This window comes from Protobothrops mucrosquamatus, unplaced genomic scaffold (assembly GCF_001527695.2).
Source record: "Protobothrops mucrosquamatus isolate PMUCROS unplaced genomic scaffold, P.Mucros_1.0 scaffold2794, whole genome shotgun sequence".
NCBI lineage: Eukaryota > Metazoa > Chordata > Lepidosauria > Squamata > Viperidae > Protobothrops > Protobothrops mucrosquamatus.
This window is the reverse complement of record NW_015388831.1, coordinates 54,551-76,444: the sequence shown is the minus strand read 5'-3', so window position 1 is coordinate 76,444 and position 21,894 is coordinate 54,551. Positions and strand designations below refer to the sequence as shown.

The window sequence follows — 21,894 nt, the reverse complement described above, 5'->3', positions numbered from 1 at the left end:
AAGTAACAAAACTTTCAGTGATGTACCACATATGAGAGTTACTACTATATAGGAAGGACTTCTTGGCACCTTATATCTGTACATTTCCTCAAAAAGTGTCTGAATAAATTCATGAACTTTTGATTCCTCAAGTTCAGTAGACTTGGACCTTTCATAAACCCATTTTTATGTTCTTTCCACTGTCAGACAGGAGCACCGGATAAATTAAAAGAAACCCAAACCAAAACACTGTGCTACTTTAGTACACTGAAGCTGTATAATCCAATGTGGTTCTCTATCGATAGGAACTAAATATTTGAAAAATTAATATTTTCGCAAGAGTAAAATATTAGCTCCGCTTTTCTTATTTCCTCAAATACTGGTCAACTCTTAATCCTATCTTCCCTAATTTAGATAACTTTCAGACTTATAGCTTTATATATATACATACACACCTATCACTCTATTATGCAAGGTGTAACAATAGAGTAAGAAATAATAAGTAAAAAGAAATTGAGGCAGAAATTAAAAGGAAATTAAACGAAGTCTAGTTTACACTAATACTATTTACAGTACTAGATCTTTCTATATTTTTCTGATCTTATAAACCATTCTTACTTCTTCCATGATAATACAACCTTCTTAGATATTCTCTATCTCTCAATCTATTCACTCTTCCTTTATATATTTGTTTTGTGATTTAAAACTTATCACAAGATGTTTATTTTCAAATAGTATTCAACCTACATGTATTTGTCTACTATTGATTCTTGTCCCTAAATCCATTCCCACTGCAAACAATTGCCTTTTATGTTTCTTCAGTCATACCAAACTTTCATAGCATTATATGAATCTTTATATGTACTGTAGATATTAGTTCCCAGAATTCTAGAAATGGTTATTATTGGGAATTGAAGTCTGCATTTGTAGAAGCTTAGTCACTGATATGTAGAAGAAAAAGAACTATCTCAAAGAATAATAAGATACAGAAAACGTATGATTGCTAATCATCGCCAAGGCTTTTGTTCTGAAAAGTAGGTTTTTGAGAAACTACTCACATAAATAACAAGTATTTTATCAAATTCAACCTTCTTCAAAGGAGAGCAGACAAATTTCTGCAAAAATACTATTGGGAAATCTTAAATCTGACATATGACAAAGGGAATAAAAATTGAATTCAAGGAACTTACAAATAATTATTTGAAAAACTGCATTAGAAAACAGACATAGGTATTTTGATTTTTATCTAATAAACCATGTTTGTACTGCATTAAAAATACTTTTGAATTGTGAGTGTACGCATAGACTACAGATGGCATGTGAATGTCATCTAGGGATTGGTCAAATAAGAGACATATAGGACAGTGACATATTGACTAAAAATCTGGCTTTAAAGTTGAGGAGAAGGTGAAATACCTGAGGGTTATATTGGCACATACAAATGCAAAATTGTTTCAAAATAGCTATGTGCCTCTTTGGAATGATATCAAAACAGACTTATTGAGATGGGGTAAACTGCAATTACCATTAATGGGTAGAATTTCTGTAATTAAGATGAATGTTTTACCAAAGATGCTCTTTCTATTTCAATACTTCAATACAAACAGATACTCCATTTAAACAATGGCAGATGGATATCTCCAATTTTATATGGCAAGGGGAAAAAACAATAATTAGATACAAATTACTACAAGATGCTAAGGAATTAAGATTTGGATGGCATGGCTATTTATACTATGACACGGTTAAAGTAAATGTTCATTTTAATAACCATTTTGTTAGATGTGCCCTCTTAAGAGTTTGGAATAAATATAAAACAAGGTTTTCTGTGAAGATGCCTCTCTGGATGGCCCACCATTTCCTTTCTAAAAATTTTTTTATACTAAACTATAATTTAAAAGAAAACTTTTATAAGATGATATATCATTGGTATTTAAGGCCAGATAAGTTGTCAAGAATGCATAAAGGTATTTCAAATGATTCCGCTAATGTAGTTTTACAATAAAATAGAATTAGCTCATCTAGTCATGTCTCCTGTCTGGTCTATCTAACCTAGTAAGGTTGACACTTTGTCCTGGAATGCAATTCAAGCAGTTGCAATATCTTCTCTTAAAGGAGAAAATATTCCTTCTAATTGAGTGTTTTGGTATGTTGCAACCTGATTTTTAATATTACAATTAGTTGTTTTATCATTTTATACTCTTATTTTTGATTACCTGATAAAACTCTATGAAAACACTTTCCTTTCCAGTCTTGTCTAATGCTGCTTCTTCTCTTTCCATCTTTCTCCTTTTTATTGATTTAGCTTCTTCTATCAGTTCTTGCCTGTTGCTTTTTTTTCTTTTCTTTTACTTCACTCCGAAATGCTCTTTGCAAATTCTACTAATGAGACATTTTCACTGTGGTAATACAGCTGTCCCACCATAAAGTTATGTTTAGGTATGTATGACAGAAATATGCATGTAGATTTAAGTTTCTTGCACATGCGCAAGTGCATGTGTTTCAGCTGTACTTAAAAATGGTTTAATAAATGAGTAGCCTTCTTGATGACCTCAGCAACTGGTTATCCCCTTTCTCTATAGACCCCAGGAATTATCATTCGGTGGCATCGCAGATTTGTGAAAGACAGTTCTGGGCACCATTTCCATACTATAGACCCAAATTTCTTTTATGAAGCAGAAAGTTGGAGAAAATGTGACCGTTATTTGCTGGGCTATTATAGAACTAATGGACATTTATAATATAGACGTGCTGTTAAAACTTCCCAATTTAAGTCAATAACTATATCCCAAATTAGAGAAAAAAAAAACAGAAAACACAGATTTGTTCTCTTATTTTATGACTGTTAGCATTACATATTAAAATTTGGATGCTGCAGTGGCAGGTCTGCCACATTTTCATTTTTTGTGCCAAGACATAATCATCTGCTTCCTTTTTTTATTCAAAACAAATGGCAGCTAGGAAAACAGTGAAGAGACATTTCTACAATACAGGATTTATCTCTTGCCTTTGTGATTGACATTATTTATTTATCAGGTATTAACTATATAATTCTGTAGATATTATTAAGTGAGCTCTGTTTTATTAAAAAAAGCTAGGATATCTGAAGTTTAAAAACTTTTTTCCCCCAATGCTTCCTCCTTCCATTATGTATTCAGGATGGACAGTGATTAATATTTATATGTTACTTATATGTAAGGGTATAGGTCTATACATATGTTGTATATAGTATATTTAAATGTGTGTTATGTATGTGTACACTTTGAGAGCAAGCAACTAAATTTTCATTTTTAATGTGTGCCATTGTACCCACAGTAAAAAATGACAATAAAGGTTGTCAAATTCTATCTCTAGAATTTCCTCTTTGTACTAAATCATCTAGATTTCTGCATTTATTTACTTGAGACAATTGGTCAAATTCAACAGATCCAATATGCACCTTTAAATATACCAAAATTTGCAAACCAGTTCTAACACAAATAAAAGTCTGCATCTACTTTTTCTTATTTTATCTTGTTTCCTTTTTTCCTCTTTGCTTCTTTTCATTCCCATCTTCAGTTAGCTAAAGATAGAATGAAGGCCACTTAGGACTTTATTATATTAAGACCGCCAGCAAGCAGGATCCAGTACAATGAAACTAAGAGCAGAACTACATATCCTCCATGGCTTATTGTAGTTCCCCATAGTCTTCAAGGGGATCCTAACAATACATCATTAAAACAGTCTAAATGAGAGAGACACAGACCCAATTTTTCTCATTAGATTAAGAGAATAAATGATGATTTGGCCCAGCTATCCAAGAATATGGCCAGAAAGCATTCCTAGTCTGTAGCTATACAGGGATGAAGAGGAGAAAAGTCTAGTTATTTCAGACAATATCAGATTCCAAACTTTTGGTAAAATAGTTGAATGTCAATATTAAAGTGGAGAGAACAACATAGTAGACTGTTAGATACCCTACTACAGCACTAAACAATACAATAGCACTTAGCCTTACATATCGCTTCACAATGCCTTCCAGCCTCCTCTAAGCAGTTTACAATAGAGTTACTGGCATTCAATTTCTATAGAAGAGGGCAATGCCACCCATCAACTAATTTCACTAACAAAATAGGATTGTGATTCTCTATTATGTTAAATAACTTTGAAGGGGAAAGAAAAATTATAACATCGGACTCCCTGTTCCAGCTCATGATGCAAACAATCCATTATGGCAATTGATGCTGTTTCCAATCCAAGTCTTACTATACTTCTAGACTGATACGGGTTTCAAAAAAAAATAAATCTGTTTTCTCCAAGATTCATGCTGTGCAGTGACCTCATTAACTCACCACAAAGTGCAGCTCTGAAACAAACTTACAGTTGTTTAATTCTGTTGGAGCCAATGAGGATTTTCTCTTTCTTAAGCAAGAGTTAGATCACTACTACCTCTTTCAAATCAGTTAACTATCAACAAATCCTCCTTTGGTGGCACGTACATGTTTCTGCTGCCTGCTAATTGAGTTAGCTAGTTCAGTAATGGTTTTATGAGCTCCAAATGGTAAAGGCCAAATACTATCATTGCTACAGCCTAGATCGGGGTCTTCAAACTTGGCCCTTTTATGACCGGGTCTTATTTTCGGGGAAACACGGTAACAGTCCCTGAAGTCCTTGGCTCTGACTTTAGGCTTACAATCTGTAAGTAACTGGTGTTCTCCATGTGTCTGTCGCTGCTATCGCTACTTATTGTAGTTAATGACTATGTTGGGAGAAAAAGGAAAAATGCATGACAGAAGCATTTGGCCTGAAAGCTAAAATTTTAACTGCAGTGACAAATCCCAAATCAATATCTTTCCAGTGACTGCCTTATGGAACATTTTTCTCTTTAAGCTGTGTTCAGAACAGAAAATCAGCAAGGAAACTATTTAATGATGGCAAAACAGAAGGTCTGCATAAGGTCTTTTGGCAAGTTTCTTTCCTTCAGAAAATGAATCTGCTGTCTGCTTTTAAGTGAGCATACAAAGGGGATTTCAACTTTCTTAACCAACTAGGTTAAGAAGGTTGGTTGCTTCTGATGTTTCTCAAGAAGATAAAACTTCATGTTTCTTTGTAATCTTTCTTTTTCTTATTTCTAGTTTCACTATTTACTATTCTTCATTATCTTTTTTTCTCTTATAGTTTTTACTTTGAAAAGCCCTTCTGTAATAAAAATTAAGAAGGAAGGAAGGAAGGAAGGAAGGAAGGAAGGAAGGAAGGAAGGAAGGAAGGAAGGAAGGAAGGAAGGAAGGAAGGAAGGAAAGAAAGAAAGAAGCACACTAAATTAATGCAAAATAATTAATGCAAAATAATAATTTGCTAATTGCACACTGATCATTACTAATTAAGCCATACACATTGTGTTCCCTCTGAAATATCATTTCAGACTGGCTGAGACACAAACCTGGATTTTTCAATCTGTACAACAATGATCTTTTCAAAACTCTGAATGTAAAGGAAACATACACAGCATAGCCTTCATGTACAAATACCTAAGCTCAGCTTAAACTGGGTATACATTCTTTGGTTAAACTAAAACTTCACCTGAATCAGTAACAAGATTCCTTCCTCATATGTCTCTGGATATCTTTCTTTTCACCTTGTAAATTTCACTCGTAGTCCACTTTCCTAATAATCTAGCTGTCTTTAGCCTAACGATCTCCCTCATAAATGTAAATGCTTCACATCTTGCCTATAATCTATTTTATCCTTGAGATTGCTCCAATATGTAAATCAGATCTGATCCTAGATCTCCTACAACCTGTACTCTTTATTTTCTGTGATTAAAACTGGCTTTAAAACAGTTTTGGTTAGTAAATGTGATCTATGCCAATATCTATAGATACCTTGAAATCGTAAGTAGCATCAGGGTTTTCATCACAGGCAATGACCTCGGGTGCCATCCAATACGGTGTTCCAATAAATGTATTTCTTCGACCAACTGTTCTGTCTAGTTGAGCGCTGACTCCAAAATCCACTTTGAATTGAAAACAGGAGAATTTGAATGAGGTAAAAGTTAAAAAAAGTTGGTCTCATTGAAAGGATATAAACTAAAATTCATATAGGATTACCCCCGTGAACAAGGCAATTCATTTCAGAATACTAAGAAATTTCAGCCCCTCTCCTCACCCTATAATCTTCCTCCTGTATCAAATGGATTTGAGGGTCAAATCAAATAGGCCATGTTGTAGACCAAGAATCTTTATGGAGTTCAACAGGTGAAGAAGTCTTTTTAAAAAAAGATGTTGGACATTTGATGAAAACATATGAGACTCTGGAATTCTCATAAGAGATCTTGTGAAATGTTTTCATTGAATATAGCTTTATTATTGTAAAAAAAAAACCAGGAAATTGAGATCAATTTCTCCAACTAAGTCAAACAAGGATAAGGTAATATCACAGTATTTCAACCTCTCAGGATACTATAGCAGATAAAGTCAATGTGACTTTAGAAACGCAGGACTTTAATAGCACCATTGAACAAGACATTATTGAATCCACGTATCAAAAGATTTTGTTCAATTAAAAGTTTTTTAATACATTACAATTGTTAATTTATAAAGTATTTATAATTTGTCTTATTTGTATCTTTCATCTGTATAATCAATCTAGCTTCCCCTCTCTTTTCCTATTTTTCCCTACCTCAACCCAATTTAAATCCTACATCAGACTAGTCACTCTGTGCATCTAATAAAGGGAACTGCAGCTCATAAGCACCTTTAACAAAATTTGTTAGTTGGAAAAGGTCTACCAGATTCCTGATCAAGCTGTCTTGCTGCAAGTCTACAAAAAGAAGCATTTTGATCATTGTAGATCATAAAATAGAGCCACAGGCCAGCAAAGATTTCCAATGCCTATGCTAAAAACTTGAAATGGAGTTATCTAAAACTTCATTCTTAGTTTTAGAAGGTGCATTTTAGTATTTCCTTCCCTGATGGTTATGAATCTATATCAAGACTATATCAAATATCTTTTTCCAATGATTCAATTATGAAAGTAATAAAAAGGCAAATAAAATCTCCATTGTGTTCTACTTCATGGTGTTTTTTTTTGATACCGCTCGAATTTTGAGTCAGATCATATACCATTTCTGGCAAAATACAATAAAGTTTATTTGTTTTTTTAAGTATCAGAGACCTGTGTGTGGAGCTCCTTGAAGAATTCATTGTAGCTCAGCTACAGTAGAATTGCACAAATAATACTGCTGATCTCTTCTAGTTATTTTTGAGACCAACTCTTCTTTAAACATTCTGGCCACATCTCTTCAAGGACCAACTAATGTTTAATGTATAAATCCTTGAATTAGTGTCTTTTACCTATTCAATACCCATCCAAAATTAACATATTTTAAATAGGCTGTGGAGAACTGTAAAAATGCTCAAGAAAATTTGAAGTGACATTGAGAGCAAAAGAGACAGTCGGAAGGGATTATGGTATGCTGATATTCCTAGCCAGAATCTCTTCATTTTTTGTAAGAGCATAAACTTTTCTTATTTTAAGAACATAACAACTTCAAAGAATGAAGGCCATATTATCTAGTATTCTTCACAGCCTTTTGGTGGTAAATTGCTGTATATTCTAGGGTTCATCATGGATACGAATCCTGAATTTTTCTCTCTCTCAAATTTCTCGAGTAGAGTAGGATTGTTATAGAGTCAATGTTCAGGTCTACTTCATAGAAACAAGAGAAATTCTCAGCTTTGGTATTCCTTAGAACAGCAGTCCCCAACCTTTCCAGCTTGACTGCTCAACCTGGTGTGAGGGTGTGTGAGTGGCAGGTGTGTGTGCGCACACAGCTCCAGGTGTGCAAGTGGCGGGCATGCGTGACCTCTACTCACGCAAATGGAGCTTCGCGCGTGGGCTGAGGGTGCTTGCACTCGTGCTCGAAGCTCCACTCATGTGAGCGGCAGGTACTTATGCACTCATGTGCGAAGCTCCACTCACATGTGCAGAAGATGCTTGAGGGGAGGGTGCTTATGCTCATGCTTGCTTGCCACTCACGTGAGTGGAGTTTCACATGTGCACACTTGCCCATCTCGAACCGGCCAAGGCCCGGGGGTTGGGGACCCCTGCCTTAGAAGGTAGGACCAATGAAGATTTTTTAGTTAAGCCTCATTTCATTCTTCCTAGTATTTCCTTTAAATAAAAAGTCACCGTCCCCCAAATCTTACCTAGTTTAACTTCTGCATTTTCAGTTAGCAAAACATTTTGGCCTTTAATATCTCGATGGATTACTTTGTGTTGATGGAGATGACTCAAGCCCTAGAGAAGTCAGTGAGAGACATGATAAATATAAATATATTGTAACTAAAGAGAATGTATTTATTTTGCTTTTGTTTTTTTTTTAATTTTGCTTTTGTTTCCTTGCAGACAGCTGCAATATAAATCCTTCCATTCTCCACCATCCAGTCAGAACTGAAGAAGCTTCTTGGATGAGAAGCGAAACATGTTCAAAGAAAAACAAAAAAGTCCAGTTGCCTCTTGAAAAAGCACCTTTGGGACAACCATGACCTGGATGACTGAGAGTCTCCATAGACAGTTATTTGCAGGAGGTACAAATTAGTGGATCTCAGAATGGCTGTATCAGATTGAATTAAGCAGATCCTAAAAGGGTGAACTCCACCCACTTCTGAATAAAACTGTGCTGGCTTGATCTTCATTTGGATCTATGGCCATTGAGAGGATTCCAGCAGAAAACCTAGCTATAATGTGAACATTTTATGGATTTCCATAAAAGAAATTAAAAAAAAAATAGTATCAGAGAGATTGTAATATGCTATGTGCACATGCCTCACTAAAACCGTTATAGAACTGTTATGTAAATTTATGCGCTTACTCCCCCCCTTCTCATTTAGCCCTTTGCTCTGATGATGTTAACAGGTTGTTAACGAAAGCTCAGCAATTAATAAAAAAAGCCTTTTACCTTACATCCCAGAGTGCTTTATTATTATATATATATATATATATATCACATAGAACATAATAACATTCGGAAATTATCCTGATTCTCACCCTTATTGTAGTAAGAATTCTAAATGGTAGGAAACAAAACAAAACATCATTTCCCAATGTTTTTGTTCCATTTGAGTCCCTCTATATGAAAATATCTTTCTTCATCCCTATTTTGAATGATTTTCCCCATTTCTATAAAGGGATCTGAAACTCTAATTTTAATACATCTGCTCCTATTAATATTAAAGAAGGAGTTTTCCTTCTAAAAAGAAATAGCAGATTTCAAAGACGAGCAAGGAAGAGAGCCAAATAACTTTCATTCATTCATTATACATTGGATTTAAGTGACTATGAATCATTCATTCATACAATCCTCTAATGACTAGCCACCAAGCATTTGGAGCCATCTTTTATCTTGTGACCCTTTTCTAAGCAACTAAATTCAGAACAGAGATTAGGTACAGGCATAACATTAGCTCTTAGCAAATTAATTTATAAGCTCAGGATAAAGCCTTAGAAATGGAAATTTTCCCTTTTCTCATCTCCATCTTCCAACCAGCTCATATTCTACTGCAAAATTTTAATTACTATATAGGTAGTCCTCAACTTACAATCACAACTGAGCCTGGAAATTTGGTCCTAAGTTGTTGTGGTCATAAGGCAAGTTGCCACATGACTGGACTCAGTTTATGGCCATTTTATAATAATTGATAAGCAAATCACACGGTTGTAAGTCAGAATCCAGCTGATCCCACAGGTGTTTTCTGCCATTTCTTGGCAAAAACACTGCAAAATGTAATCACATGACACTGCAACTAGTCATAAATTACAAGCTTGTTGCCAAGTGTCTGAAATGTGATCACATAATCAGAGGGGTGTCATACGACAGTTGTAACATTTTTTCATGCCCGTCACAACTTCAAGCAGTCGTTAAGTGACCAGTCATAAATTGAGGACTACCTGTAATTAAAGAGAGATGCTGAAGCCTTAAAGTAATAAGTTACTCAGCTGAACAATTTTTATACAACAGCATATAAAGACTATCTTAAAATATTGAGAAAATACTGTAAATATACCCTCTCAATTCTATCTAGATATAAAAATAATCAACTTCTAACAGTAATAAATGATAGACAATAGGAACAAGAAGCAGGAAGAATCTCATGGAAAGGGAGAACATTCCAATATTCAATCTTTATTTTTCATGTTTATGTCACTAACTCTCTAGTATCTAGTGTCTGTTTCCATCAAAATTTATACACTTGTTGGCTAGAACCATGATACTATACATGAATTCATATTTATTATTAATCAGGTAGTGATTTTAGTAAAGAAGTATAGGTGTGATAGTAAACCATTCAGCAAGAGAGAGGAACTGAATTCACCTGAAAAAAAAATAAAGAGAGGGAATGTTGGCTTCTGATGTGTAAACTTTTTGGAAGGAACTAACATTATTTCTTTACAGTATTGATGCAATGACATTACAGAGAGATGGTTTGTTCACTTTGGACACATACCCGTAAAATCTCCCTGCAGATATAGGCAATCCACTCCTCCTTCAAAGTGTTCCCTTTTGTGTTCTTGATCAGATCAGTAACAGATCCAGCACCACAGAACTCCATCACCAGCTGGCAAAATAAACAAAAATGCAATTATTATAATTAAAAAGAAAGTGTTTTCTGGGTTGCATTAGTCTAGCAGAATGCATTTAATTGGCAATGGCCCATACTACTAAAAGGAAAAAAAAGTTAAATTTTATATATATATAAACATTTAATTAAACGGCAACTCCTCTACTTGCAATTTCGCCATAGCAGTTTGGAAAGAAAGAAGAAACGAAAGAAACACTTTCTTGAGGAAAGGGCAAATATTATTACTTAAATATTGTTCCAAAATAGTATTCTAATGTCTATGGGTCTGCCACAAAGAAGAGGTGGGTCAACCTATTATCCAAAGCACCTGAAGGCAGAACAAGAAGCAATGGATAGAAACTAAACCTAGAACTAAGGAGAAATTTCCTGACAAGTAGAACAATTAATCAATGGAACGACTTGCCTCCAAAAGTTGTGGGTGCTCCAACACTGGAGGTTTTTAAGAAAAGACTGGACAACCATTTGTATGAAAAGATATAGGATTTCCTGCTTGAGCAGGGGGTTGAACTAGAAGACCTCAAAGGTCCCTTCCAACTCTGTTATTCTGTTATTCTCTCCAACAATTTTACAGCACTTCCCAATGCCATTAGTTTTTTTCCAATAACCACAGAGAAGCAGAGAAGAAATACTCTCAGTTAACAGATCAGGAAATGAAGCTGAAAAATAACAGTGTTTCAGGACACCCAAGGAGCTAATGGCTCAAGATGGGTTGGAAAGCTGATCTTTGAAGCTTTAGAAATTCTATGAAAGCTTCAGAAACCAGTTGGAGTCAAAGCTACTCCCACACTACTGCATACATTTGTGGAAATGAAGGGTAGTTGATTCTCCTTTTAAAATAATAAAACAGAAAGAAAAACTGGAACATCATAAACAAATAAGGAAACTGCATGAAAGACTCTGACTAAAGCCATGATTCAGATTTCATAGTGCGAGGAACTTAAATTAATTTTCATGCAAAGTAATTATTTTTCCATTAAAGCTCTGATGGTAGGTCATATTTGGATGAACACATCCTAGCTTGATAAATCAGTATATACAGAATCTTCACAAACCTGAACAAAGGCACTTTGGTCTTTCTTTTTCATGAAGAGCAACCAAGCTGAGAACCCACAATTAAGGACAGTATGTCTTCTTCTATTACAGAACTATGAACTACAGTTAATTTCCAAACAAGTCAACTTTGCTTGTTGTAAACCCATTAACCACAGTATTTGGTTCAGGTGGAGCACAAAATTATCATTAAACGGTGCCTTCCCAGTTTGTTTCATTTCTCATACTCAGAAACTACAGGAGAGTAAGTATGTTAAACTAAAATATATTTGTCTTCTATTTTTGAAAAGATATCTCCTTTTTTGATATCTTAAGAATCTCTTGCTTCAAAAGACTTTTGACGTTATTCTTCATATTTATATATTGCTATAAATATTATATTCTATATCTTTATATAAATATCTCATATTCATCTTTGCATTCTTAAGTTACACCTGCCTTAAAGTATTATTACAACTTCCTTGAGAAATACCTGTGGTACAGGTAATCCTCAACCCTTTGTTTAGGTGATGTTTGGTCCTTGCACTTACGAGTGTTGCTGCATCCCCACAGTCATGTGATCAAAATTTTGGCACATGGCAAAGGGCATCTATTTTCAACAAAATGCAGTATCCCAGGGTCATGGGATCATCATTTGCAACCTTCCCAGGCAGCCTCTGATAAACAAAATGTGACAAACTGGATTCTGATCACATAACTCCGGGACACTGCAACCATCATAAATATGAGTCAGTTACCAGGCTTCTGAATTTTGATCATATAACTATGGGGATGCTGCAATGGTTGAAAGTGTAAAAAATAGTCATAAGTCATTTTTTCAGTGTTCTTGTAACTTCAAATGGTCAATAAATGAACTGTTGTAAGTTGAGACTACCTGTATCTGATTGACAGCTGCTCTTTGATTGGCAGCCATTGCTTGAGTTGCAGCTGAGTCATCCTAATATGTTAAATGCCTGATCATTGGGAATTAGTAATTCATATAATAGGATTTGGAAATTATAACTTAGCATGTTCAATACTATTCAGTTATGGGGAATTGTTGCAAACCAGTGTAAAATGCACAGCTATTTACAATCAAATAGACCTGAAAATGACCTTGTGTTGACCTCAAGACATTAAACTAGGGTTAGGCAATCAGCTGGCTTTCAGAAGCTTTTAGATTCTGTTGCCATTACTACCAGTTTGATCAGTCAATGATAAAATATCTGGAGAGTTATCGTCAAAACAAATGGAGGGCAATAGATTACATCAACTAGGGACCTGCTCTTTTATTGAACAAACTCATCATCAAATAGCCTAACAACTCCCAAGAGATTATCTGTGTGAATCACAATAAGCAAAGACTTGAGTTTGGAGCATGCCAATATGAAAATAATGAAAAGACAGAGCAAGCATTCATCTTCTTTATTGAGATCCCAAAGCCAGTAAGCAGGCATTTTCATATACAGCGTTCAAAATTAAAATGTGGTGAAAAATGCACTCTATGGCACATGGCATATAAAATAAAAAAGAAAATGTGCTAAACATTAAGCATTCAGTTTGTCCATTAATCTGGAGTAACACATCCATTGTACTGCCACAATATTCAACCAAAGCCATCTGCCCTTATTTCTATCTGCTTAAGCAGGGTAGGCAACCTTGGCTCTTTTATGACTTGTGGATTTCAACTCCCAGAATTCCTGAGCCAGCCAAGCTACCAATTTGGAGACCCCTGTTCTATAATGAAAATAAGCAAAAATATTTTCCTATTTTTTTATTCCTGTTTATTCTTTATTTTTATTAAAGGTATGTATCTGAGGAGCCGTCTCACCCTGATGGGACTAGCCCACCTGACTCGTACCAGCGGAAAGGACCTACTTTGAATCCTGTCTGCCAAAGGATATCACTGTGGGATCCAGGAGAGGAGCCTTTCCTGCCGTATCCCCCACCCTCTGGAATATTCTCACGTTGGGGACGAGATTTTCCCCCACCCATTTGGCCTTCTGGAAGAGTCTGAAAACATGGCTTTGCATCTGGCCTTGGGAGTGGCTGACAGGGTAGGGAAGATCCCTACCCCCAGGTTGCCCATAGTCTTGGTTTTAGTGTTTCTATTTAACTCACCTAATTTTAATGGCCCCATATTACCATTTTTTACTTTTTACTATATCATAAGCTGCCCAGAGTTGCTCCATCAGTGAAGTGGGTGGCATAAAAATTTAATAAATAAAAATAAATAAATGTTAAAATGTGGGTGATCAGAAGATTTGATGTAGTCACAGCACAGTGTCCTCATTTCTTATTTATTCATTTACTCATATATATTAATTATGATTTGGGGGAGGGGGGGTCATTTTTCGGAGCTCTGGAATCTAACCTCCCAATTCCCAGACTCCGATTCTTGTTATCCATAGATCATTACCTCAAGAACACAAGGTCTATCTGCATAACATCTCAGCATATTTTTTCCCTCTGATCTTCCTTAGTGCATATGAACCTAGGAATCTGTTTCAGCTGTGATACCGCATTAAGTGATAAAGATGGGCAACATATACATGTAATAAATAGTTAAATATGGTTTGTTTAGTTGTCACTAAGCAGTTTTAATGATTGTTGCATTGCTGCTGGCTTACTCAAGAAACTATGGTTCAACCAAAAATGGTTACTCAAGAAACTATGGTTCAACGGGATATGGAAATCCGATTTTTATAGCACAGGAGCTCCTAAATTTTTTGTCATCATGCCTCCCTTTACTGAAATCTTAATGCACAATGTCTCCCTTAAAAATCTGAATGGCAAAATGAACACAAATGAACAATGAATACAATACAATGAAACTTTGTGAAAGGTGGGTTTATTCTAACAGTCTAATTAAAAGGATTCTCGCACCTTTCCTGGGTTCTGTCTGCATCTTCCCAAGGGAGAGACACGTCACAGTTTGGGAAACCCTGCCATAACACATAGTGTTATAAATTTGGTCCCATGAATAGTGCTATGAATTTGGTCTACATGAATTTGGTCCCATCCCAACATCAGCTGTCTTTTCCAGCAGCTCCCCCAAATTCCTATTATCCTGACCTTGCTTTGCAACCAGGTCTTCCTTCCTCAGGCTAAACTCCCACTCAAGGAAGCCCATGTGCTCATCTACGATTGGAGTGAGCTAGTTCACTTTCTTCCAGTCTGAACCCTAACCACCTGTATAGAGGTAAGCACTTAGCTGGGTTTGGATCTCTGTAAATAAGGCCTGCGTCATTTACCAGCTCCACATTAGCTATAGCAGCCATTACACAGAAAAGCAAAGAGTATGCATTAGTGCATACAACCCACCAATTTATGCTGGATTTAACCTTGGAGTGTTTCAACAAATCCAAAGGTTAGTTTGAGTTCACATCTTCCTCCGAAAGACAGGCTGAGCAACAGTCTCCTATTCATCAGACCTTCTTGCCAAATCATTGAGAGAAGATCCTCCTAAATATTCTCCTCTCCCCTCTGAACGAATACCTTACTGGTACGTTCTGCATTTCTTTTTCTCTCATTTCCCCCCCTCCCCTCCTACTGGATCATTATAAATCCAGCAGCCTTTCCAAATCTAAATTGTAGTGTTGCCATGGAAGCAATCCATCTTTAGACAGGAAAGCAAGCACCCCTTTCTTCTCCCCGGGGAAGGGCTCTGTCTTCAGCACTCTGTTCCCAGCTCTCACCAGCCTGGAGCTCTCTCTTCTGTCTGAAAATGGCATGAGTCCAGATGGCACAAACCACAGAGGGGCAGAGAAAAAAAGCCAACGCCGCTGTATGAGCAAGGAAGTGTCTTTCTGTTTATTATTTCAATGCCCCCTAGACACCAAGGACAGCTGTACAGTGGTACCTTTGTTTTTGCATTGATACCTCCAGAATGGGATTTGGAAGTCTAAGCCACACAGAGTAGGTTTGCTTATTTTTTCCCTTCATGTCTTGTTCCATAACAATTTGCAGTAATGTTTCCAGTCAAAACAAATTCACCCCCCCCTCCAAACCTGATCCCAAATCCAAGCCAGATTCGAAAGCCTCATATTGTGGTCTATCCTGGTTCCCATATTTCATTCAAAATACCATGCCCAATCTAGCAAACCTCCAGAAATATTTATAACTCCCAGAATTCCCCAATCAGAATCCACCTGTCCCACTGTGGCCTTCACTAATTGATGAAAGGTAATTAAGATTCTGATCTAATTCTGGGTGCAGAGATCTATAAGCCAAAACAATGTATTTACCTATGTTGCTATGATGTTGAACCATCTCTTCACTAGTGTTTCTTTAAAATGGGCAGCCCTTTCAAACTGTAATAAGGAGGGGTCCTCACAGACAGAGGTTAGTTAGCATTTCAGTTTAGTGTCCTGACAATATCTATTTTCCACGCTTCAGAAGGGTTTTAAGACATAATTGCCAAATAGAGGTAACTTTGTGGAGGAGGTTTAAAAACATCAAAAAAAAATTGCTGTGCATAAAATGTATCTGCTGGGCTACTGCCAATAATCTGAATCTGGCAGCTCTCACAAACAGAGAAGCTGTCCAGCCTTGCAATATTCTTTAAGAAAATCATAACCTTCTTTTTTTATCACATAGTATTCAAGGTGACTTAGAAGCTAAAAGCAATTATTAAGCCACAATATCAAAGTTATGAAAGACTGTTGAACCAGATGCGGGTAGTCCTCAATTTATGACCACAACTGAGCCCAAAACTTCTGTTAAGTGAGACATTTGTGAAGTGAATTTTGCCCCATTTTACAACCTTTCTTGCCAGAGTTGGTAAGTGAATCACTGAAGTTGTTGAGTAAGTAACACGGTTGTTAAGTGAATCTGGCTTCCCCATTGACTTTGCTTGTCGGAAGGTCACAAAAGGGGATCACATGACCCTGGGACACTGCAACCGTCATAAGTATGAATCAGTTGCGAAGCATCTGAATTTTGATCATATGACCCTGGGGATTCTGCATCGGTTGTAAGTAGCTTTTTTCAGTGCTATTGTAACTTTGAACGGTCATTAAACAAACTGTTGTAGGTTGAGGACTGCCTGTATAAACAGCTTGGAAGAACAAAAATCAGTACCCTTAAAATAACTACCTCCACCAATTCTAAAACCCAACAATGAAATCAGTCAATAGGACAGGACCTTAGAATAAGAGAAAAAGGACCAAATAAACCCTCCCGTTGCCTTTGAAATGGCCTTGGCCTGGTCACTAAAAAGATTTTCCCCATTTTCCAAGAGCCCTTCTCCTAATAGGACAAATAATCTGAAAGTATGGTTTTTGAAAAACAAGGAACGACACTGGAATTCTACAGAACCAGGAGATGATCACTAGATCCAATTCCCTTTTATTGAGAAAAATGAACCTTGCACTTGGTTTTCCTGGAGAACAATTAGGCTAGAATTTGCCACCTTCGTATTTGACAAAGGTGATAACATTTAATAGACCTGGTGGTATTTTTCTTGTACAGAGCAATATTTGCAGGCCAAATAAAAAGAGGCACTTCAAGCATGATAGCCATAGAATATGTCGGAAACCTGCCTTATTGCAGAGAGATCATAATCTGTATTGAAAAAATTCTGGCTTCCCTTCCACCTCTCCATTATCACCTCGGCAGAGGACTGATAAAGAGAATTACTTTGGCCTTATCATCAAGGAGTTTTATTCCAACAATGACAGCAAAAAATAAAGATGCATTTATCTTCAGAGCAGGAAGAATAGAAGTGTCACCAGTTCTAATTCAATCAGACATCTAAAATATAGTAATTCTGCTCGCGTGGAACAAAATGTTCGTTCACCTCTCAGCTGCAACCCAGTGACGCTTTCTGAACAGGTCATTTGAATCGTGGCCTAACTCCAGAAATTAGTAAAAACAAACAACAAACAAACAAACAACAACAAAAAACAGATCCTCCAAACTATGGTCATGTTTAACAATGCACAGGTGCTGAACTGCAGACTTGCAAGAAAAAGTGCATTCTAAGCATTCAAATAAATGTAACAGAACATATAACAAAACCAGAATCATTGGTATCTCATAAATATTTATATCCCATCTTCTTTCGAGGAATGCTAAGNCCAAAGCCAGTAAGCAGGCATTTTCATATACAGCGTTCAAAATTAAAATGTGGTGAAAAATGCACTCTATGGCACATGGCATATAAAATAAAAAAGAAAATGTGCTAAACATTAAGCATTCAGTTTGTCCATTAATCTGGAGTAACACATCCATTGTACTGCCACAATATTCAACCAAAGCCATCTGCCCTTATTTCTACCTGCTTAAGCAGGGGTAGGCAACCTTGGCTCTTTTATGACTTGTGGACTTCAACTCCCAGAATTCCTGAGCCAGCCATGCTGGCTCAGGAATGCTGGGAGTTGAAGTCTACAAGTCATAAAAGAGCCAAGGTTGCCTACCCGTGCTTGAGGTTAATTGCTTTTAACAAGAAAATGCATCCGCCAGCCCTTGATGGAGCTACATTTCTCAGATTTGGAAAAGTAGGACTGAGATTTCTGAGAGCTTGTGATCCTAATATTCATGTAATATAATACTTACACATACCTGTTGCTAAATTAGATGCGGTGAATGCTTTAAAAAAGATACTAAAAAACTATGAATGAATATGACAAATTATCTTCATCTGAGTTAAAACACACCCAAACAAATTGGCTCCTGACTAAAAAAAAAAAAAGCCATGTGATGCAGAAACTTGGGATGTTGGATTAGAATGATGAATACCCACCCTAGACCAAAGCATGCTCAACTTTATTGGAAAGTTGGTATGGGGGAAAATTGGATGAGGAAGTACTTTGTAAACCAGATTGAGCTTCTGAAGCATCAAGCTAACAGAGAGATTGTTTTTGTGGTTCAGTCACTAAGTTATATTTGACTCTTCATGACCTAATGAACCATAATATGCCAGGCCCTCCTGTTCCCCACTATCTTCATGTTTATTTCATCAATGACTCTATCTCACCATCTCATCCTCTGCTGTCCCCTTCTACTTTTGCCTGCAATCTTTCCCAACACCGGGGTTTTTTTCCAACAAGTAGACAAATAGATAGATCTTGAAATAGGGGCAACTATTTCTCTCATTAGATGTTATAACTTTGGAAGAATTTTCTCCACCATTAAATGCCCTACTCTGGAAAATGTTTATTATGTTTATAACTGAGATTGATATGTATTAAGTAAAATCTAGATAGGAACAAATGGGCATTCTGATAATACAGAAATTCAGTTCCCTCCAGGGATAGACAACGTGGCTAAAGATGTGGGTCAAGAGGAGTCACAATCCAAAATCTGTTCACCATCTGTCACAACATTTTTACAAGCCCCCTCAACAGCACCCACAATATGAGATGTGCCTTCACTTGCTTATCCTTCAATATGATTTATGTTTTTGGCTACCAATAAAACCCAGTTCGATTTTATGTAGCAAAGTTAGCTAAACTCCTGTGCAAGAGAACAAATGGACAAAAATCATATATCAGAACTGAAAACAGTGACAGGACAGTGGCACATTATTTCAGGATACTTCCAGGATACTCCATCACTGACTCAAGGTAACACTGGTGGAGCTGAGAAGCTTCCCCGCCAATGAACAAAGGTACATTGAAAAATAGGAAAACAGCAATATGTTAGAGAACACCAATCTACATACAGAAAGGTTAAACAGGGATAATGAGTTTTCATATCTATTACTGAGTAAATAATCTATTAGCTTATGTAAATCTATAATCCATCCCTTTAAACATCTGCACTTAAAATCCTATAAGAAGAACGTACTCAATGCATCTCATAAAGTGAGATGCTGTTCATGAAATCTTACATTCCAATAAAACTTCACTTTGAATGTGCTATGGGATTCCATATTTCCTTTCCTTTCCTTTCCTTTCCTTTCCTTTCCTTTCCTTTCCTTTCCTTTCCTTTCCTTTCCTTTCCTTTCCTTTCCTTTCCTTTCCTTTCCTTCCCTTTCCTTTCCTTTCCTTTCCTTTCCTTGATCCTATACTTTTTTTAACATAAAAAGGCCTTTGTTTTTATTATTTTCAATCCTCTACTTAGCAGGCTGATTCCCCTTACAGCTCAGAAGAGAAGGGACAATAGACAGAGGCCATCTGGAAAGAGACAGAGTGCACGGCTTCCAGGTGATACCTTTCTATTTTTGCTCACTTACAGCTCATTAATGAGGCTAGAAGTGCAGGTTTGTTTCAGTGTAGAAGAAAACCTTGTTATCTGTGGTCTTGGCATTAACAGTGTCACAAATCTGTGTTGATAAGCATAGACTAGAGCTCATCAACCACAGTAAAAGGCTTTGGGTATCTGCAGTTTGGGTTACATGTTTCTGTTCCATACACCATTTTGCTTGTACACATAACAATGTCTCTGGAACAGCAGACAGAAGAGGCTTGGCAACACAGAACATTCCCAGGGACAAGGAAGTACATTCCATCAGAGAAAAGCCCAAATTAAGAGACTGCCGTCTTGAGCTGGGTGGGGGAGAGGAGAAGAGGATCAGAATAGCAATACCCTAGAACAGCGGTCCTCAACCTTGTCAACTTTAAGACTTGTGGACTTCAACTTCCAGAATTCCTCAGCCAGCAAAGCTGGCTGCGGAATTCTGGGAGTTGAAGTCCACAAGTCTTAAAGTTGACAAGGTTGAGGACCCCTGCCCTAGAATCTCTCAGGGTATATTCAGTAGACTAAAAGATTATATCTTTATTCTGGCAAGATTCTGTCCATTAGTTGTGACAAATATATGACTGAACTCGACTGGATTTTGGTGTGTTGTCTCTGGGCTTGGCCCATAGAGTCCCTGACCTTTTGCCATCTCCCTAGTGAACTCCACTATTTTGACTTTACTTCTTCTATAACAGGGGTCTCCAAATTTGGCAACTTTAAAATTAGTGGATTTCAACTCTCAGAATTTCCCAGCCAGCCTGGCTGGCTGTGGAATTCTGGAAACTGAAGTCCACCAGTCTTAAAGCTGCCAATTTGGAGACCCCTGTTCTATAATGAAAATAAGCAAAAATATTTTCCTATTTTTTTATTCCTGTTTATTCTTTATTTTTATTAAAGGAACGTATCTGAGGAGCCGTCTCACCCTGATGGGACTAGCCCACCTGACTCGTACCAGCGGAAAGGGCCTACTTTGAATCCTGTCTGCCAAAGGATATCACTGTGGGATCCAGGAGAGGAGCCTTTCCTGCCGTATCCCCCACCCTCTGGAATATTCTCACGTTGGGGACGAGATTTTCCCCCACCCATTTGGCCTTCTGGAAGAGTCTGAAAACTTAGCTCTGCACCTGGCCTTGGGAGTGGCTGACAGGGTAGGAAAGATCCCTACCCCCAGGCTGCCCATAGTCTTGGTTTTAGCGTTTCTATTTAACTCACCTAATTTTAATGGCCCCATATTACCATATTTACTTTTTACTATATTATAAGCTGCCCAGAGTTGCTCTATCAGTGAAGTGGGTGGCATAAAAATTTAATAAATAAAAATAAATAAATGTTAAAATGTGGGTGATCAGAAGATTTGAGGTAGTCACAGCACAGTGTCCTCATTTCTTATTTATTCATTTACTCATATATATTAATTATGATTTGGGGGAGGGGGGGTCATTTTTCGGAGCTCTGGAATCTAACCTCCCAATTCCCAGACTCCGATTCTTGTTATCCATAGATCATTACCTCAAGAACACAAGGTCTATCTGCATAACATCTCAGCATATTTTTTCCCTCTGATCTTCCTTAGTGCATATGAACCTAGGAATCTGTTTCAGCTGTGATACCGCATTAAGTGATAAAGATGGGCAACATATACATGTAATAAATAGTTAAATATGGTTTGTTTAGTTGTCACTAAGCAGTTTTAATGATTGTTGCATTGCTGCTGGCTTACTCAAGAAACTATGGTTCAACCAAAAATGGTTCAACGGGATATGGAAATCCAATCTTTATAGCACAGGAGCTCCTAAACTTTTTGTCATCACGCCTCCCTTTACTGAAATCTTAATGCATAATGCATAATGCATTACCTCCGTTCGACCAGTCCGCTCCCACATTGAGGGCCTCCTTAGGGTGCCGTCGGCCAGTCAATGCCGGCTGGCGACCCCCAGGGGGAGAGCCTTCTCTGTGGCAGCTCCTGCCCTCTGGAATGACCTACCCCCCGACCTACGTACAACTGCGGACCTGCGCCTTTTTCGCCGAGCCCTGAAAACCCATCTATTTCGTGCGGCCGGCCTGGCGTAGTCTTAATTAGGTT

General features: G+C 37.0%; 1 protein-coding gene across 2 annotated transcripts in view; it reads right to left on the bottom strand.

The window, feature by feature from the left end:
- Nucleotides 1-21,894, bottom strand: part of TNIK (TRAF2 and NCK interacting kinase) — a 132,748-nt gene that overhangs the window by 100,088 nt on the left and 10,766 nt on the right. For both annotated transcript variants that reach the window (XM_015825764.1, XM_015825765.1), the window contains exons 3-5: nucleotides 10,464-10,574; nucleotides 8,166-8,256; nucleotides 5,841-5,971 (exon numbers count right to left, since the gene is read on the bottom strand). In XM_015825764.1, coding sequence (XP_015681250.1) covers nucleotides 5,841-5,971; nucleotides 8,166-8,256; nucleotides 10,464-10,574 — 333 coding nt within the window. The remainder of the gene's footprint in view (nucleotides 1-5,840; nucleotides 5,972-8,165; nucleotides 8,257-10,463; nucleotides 10,575-21,894) is intronic.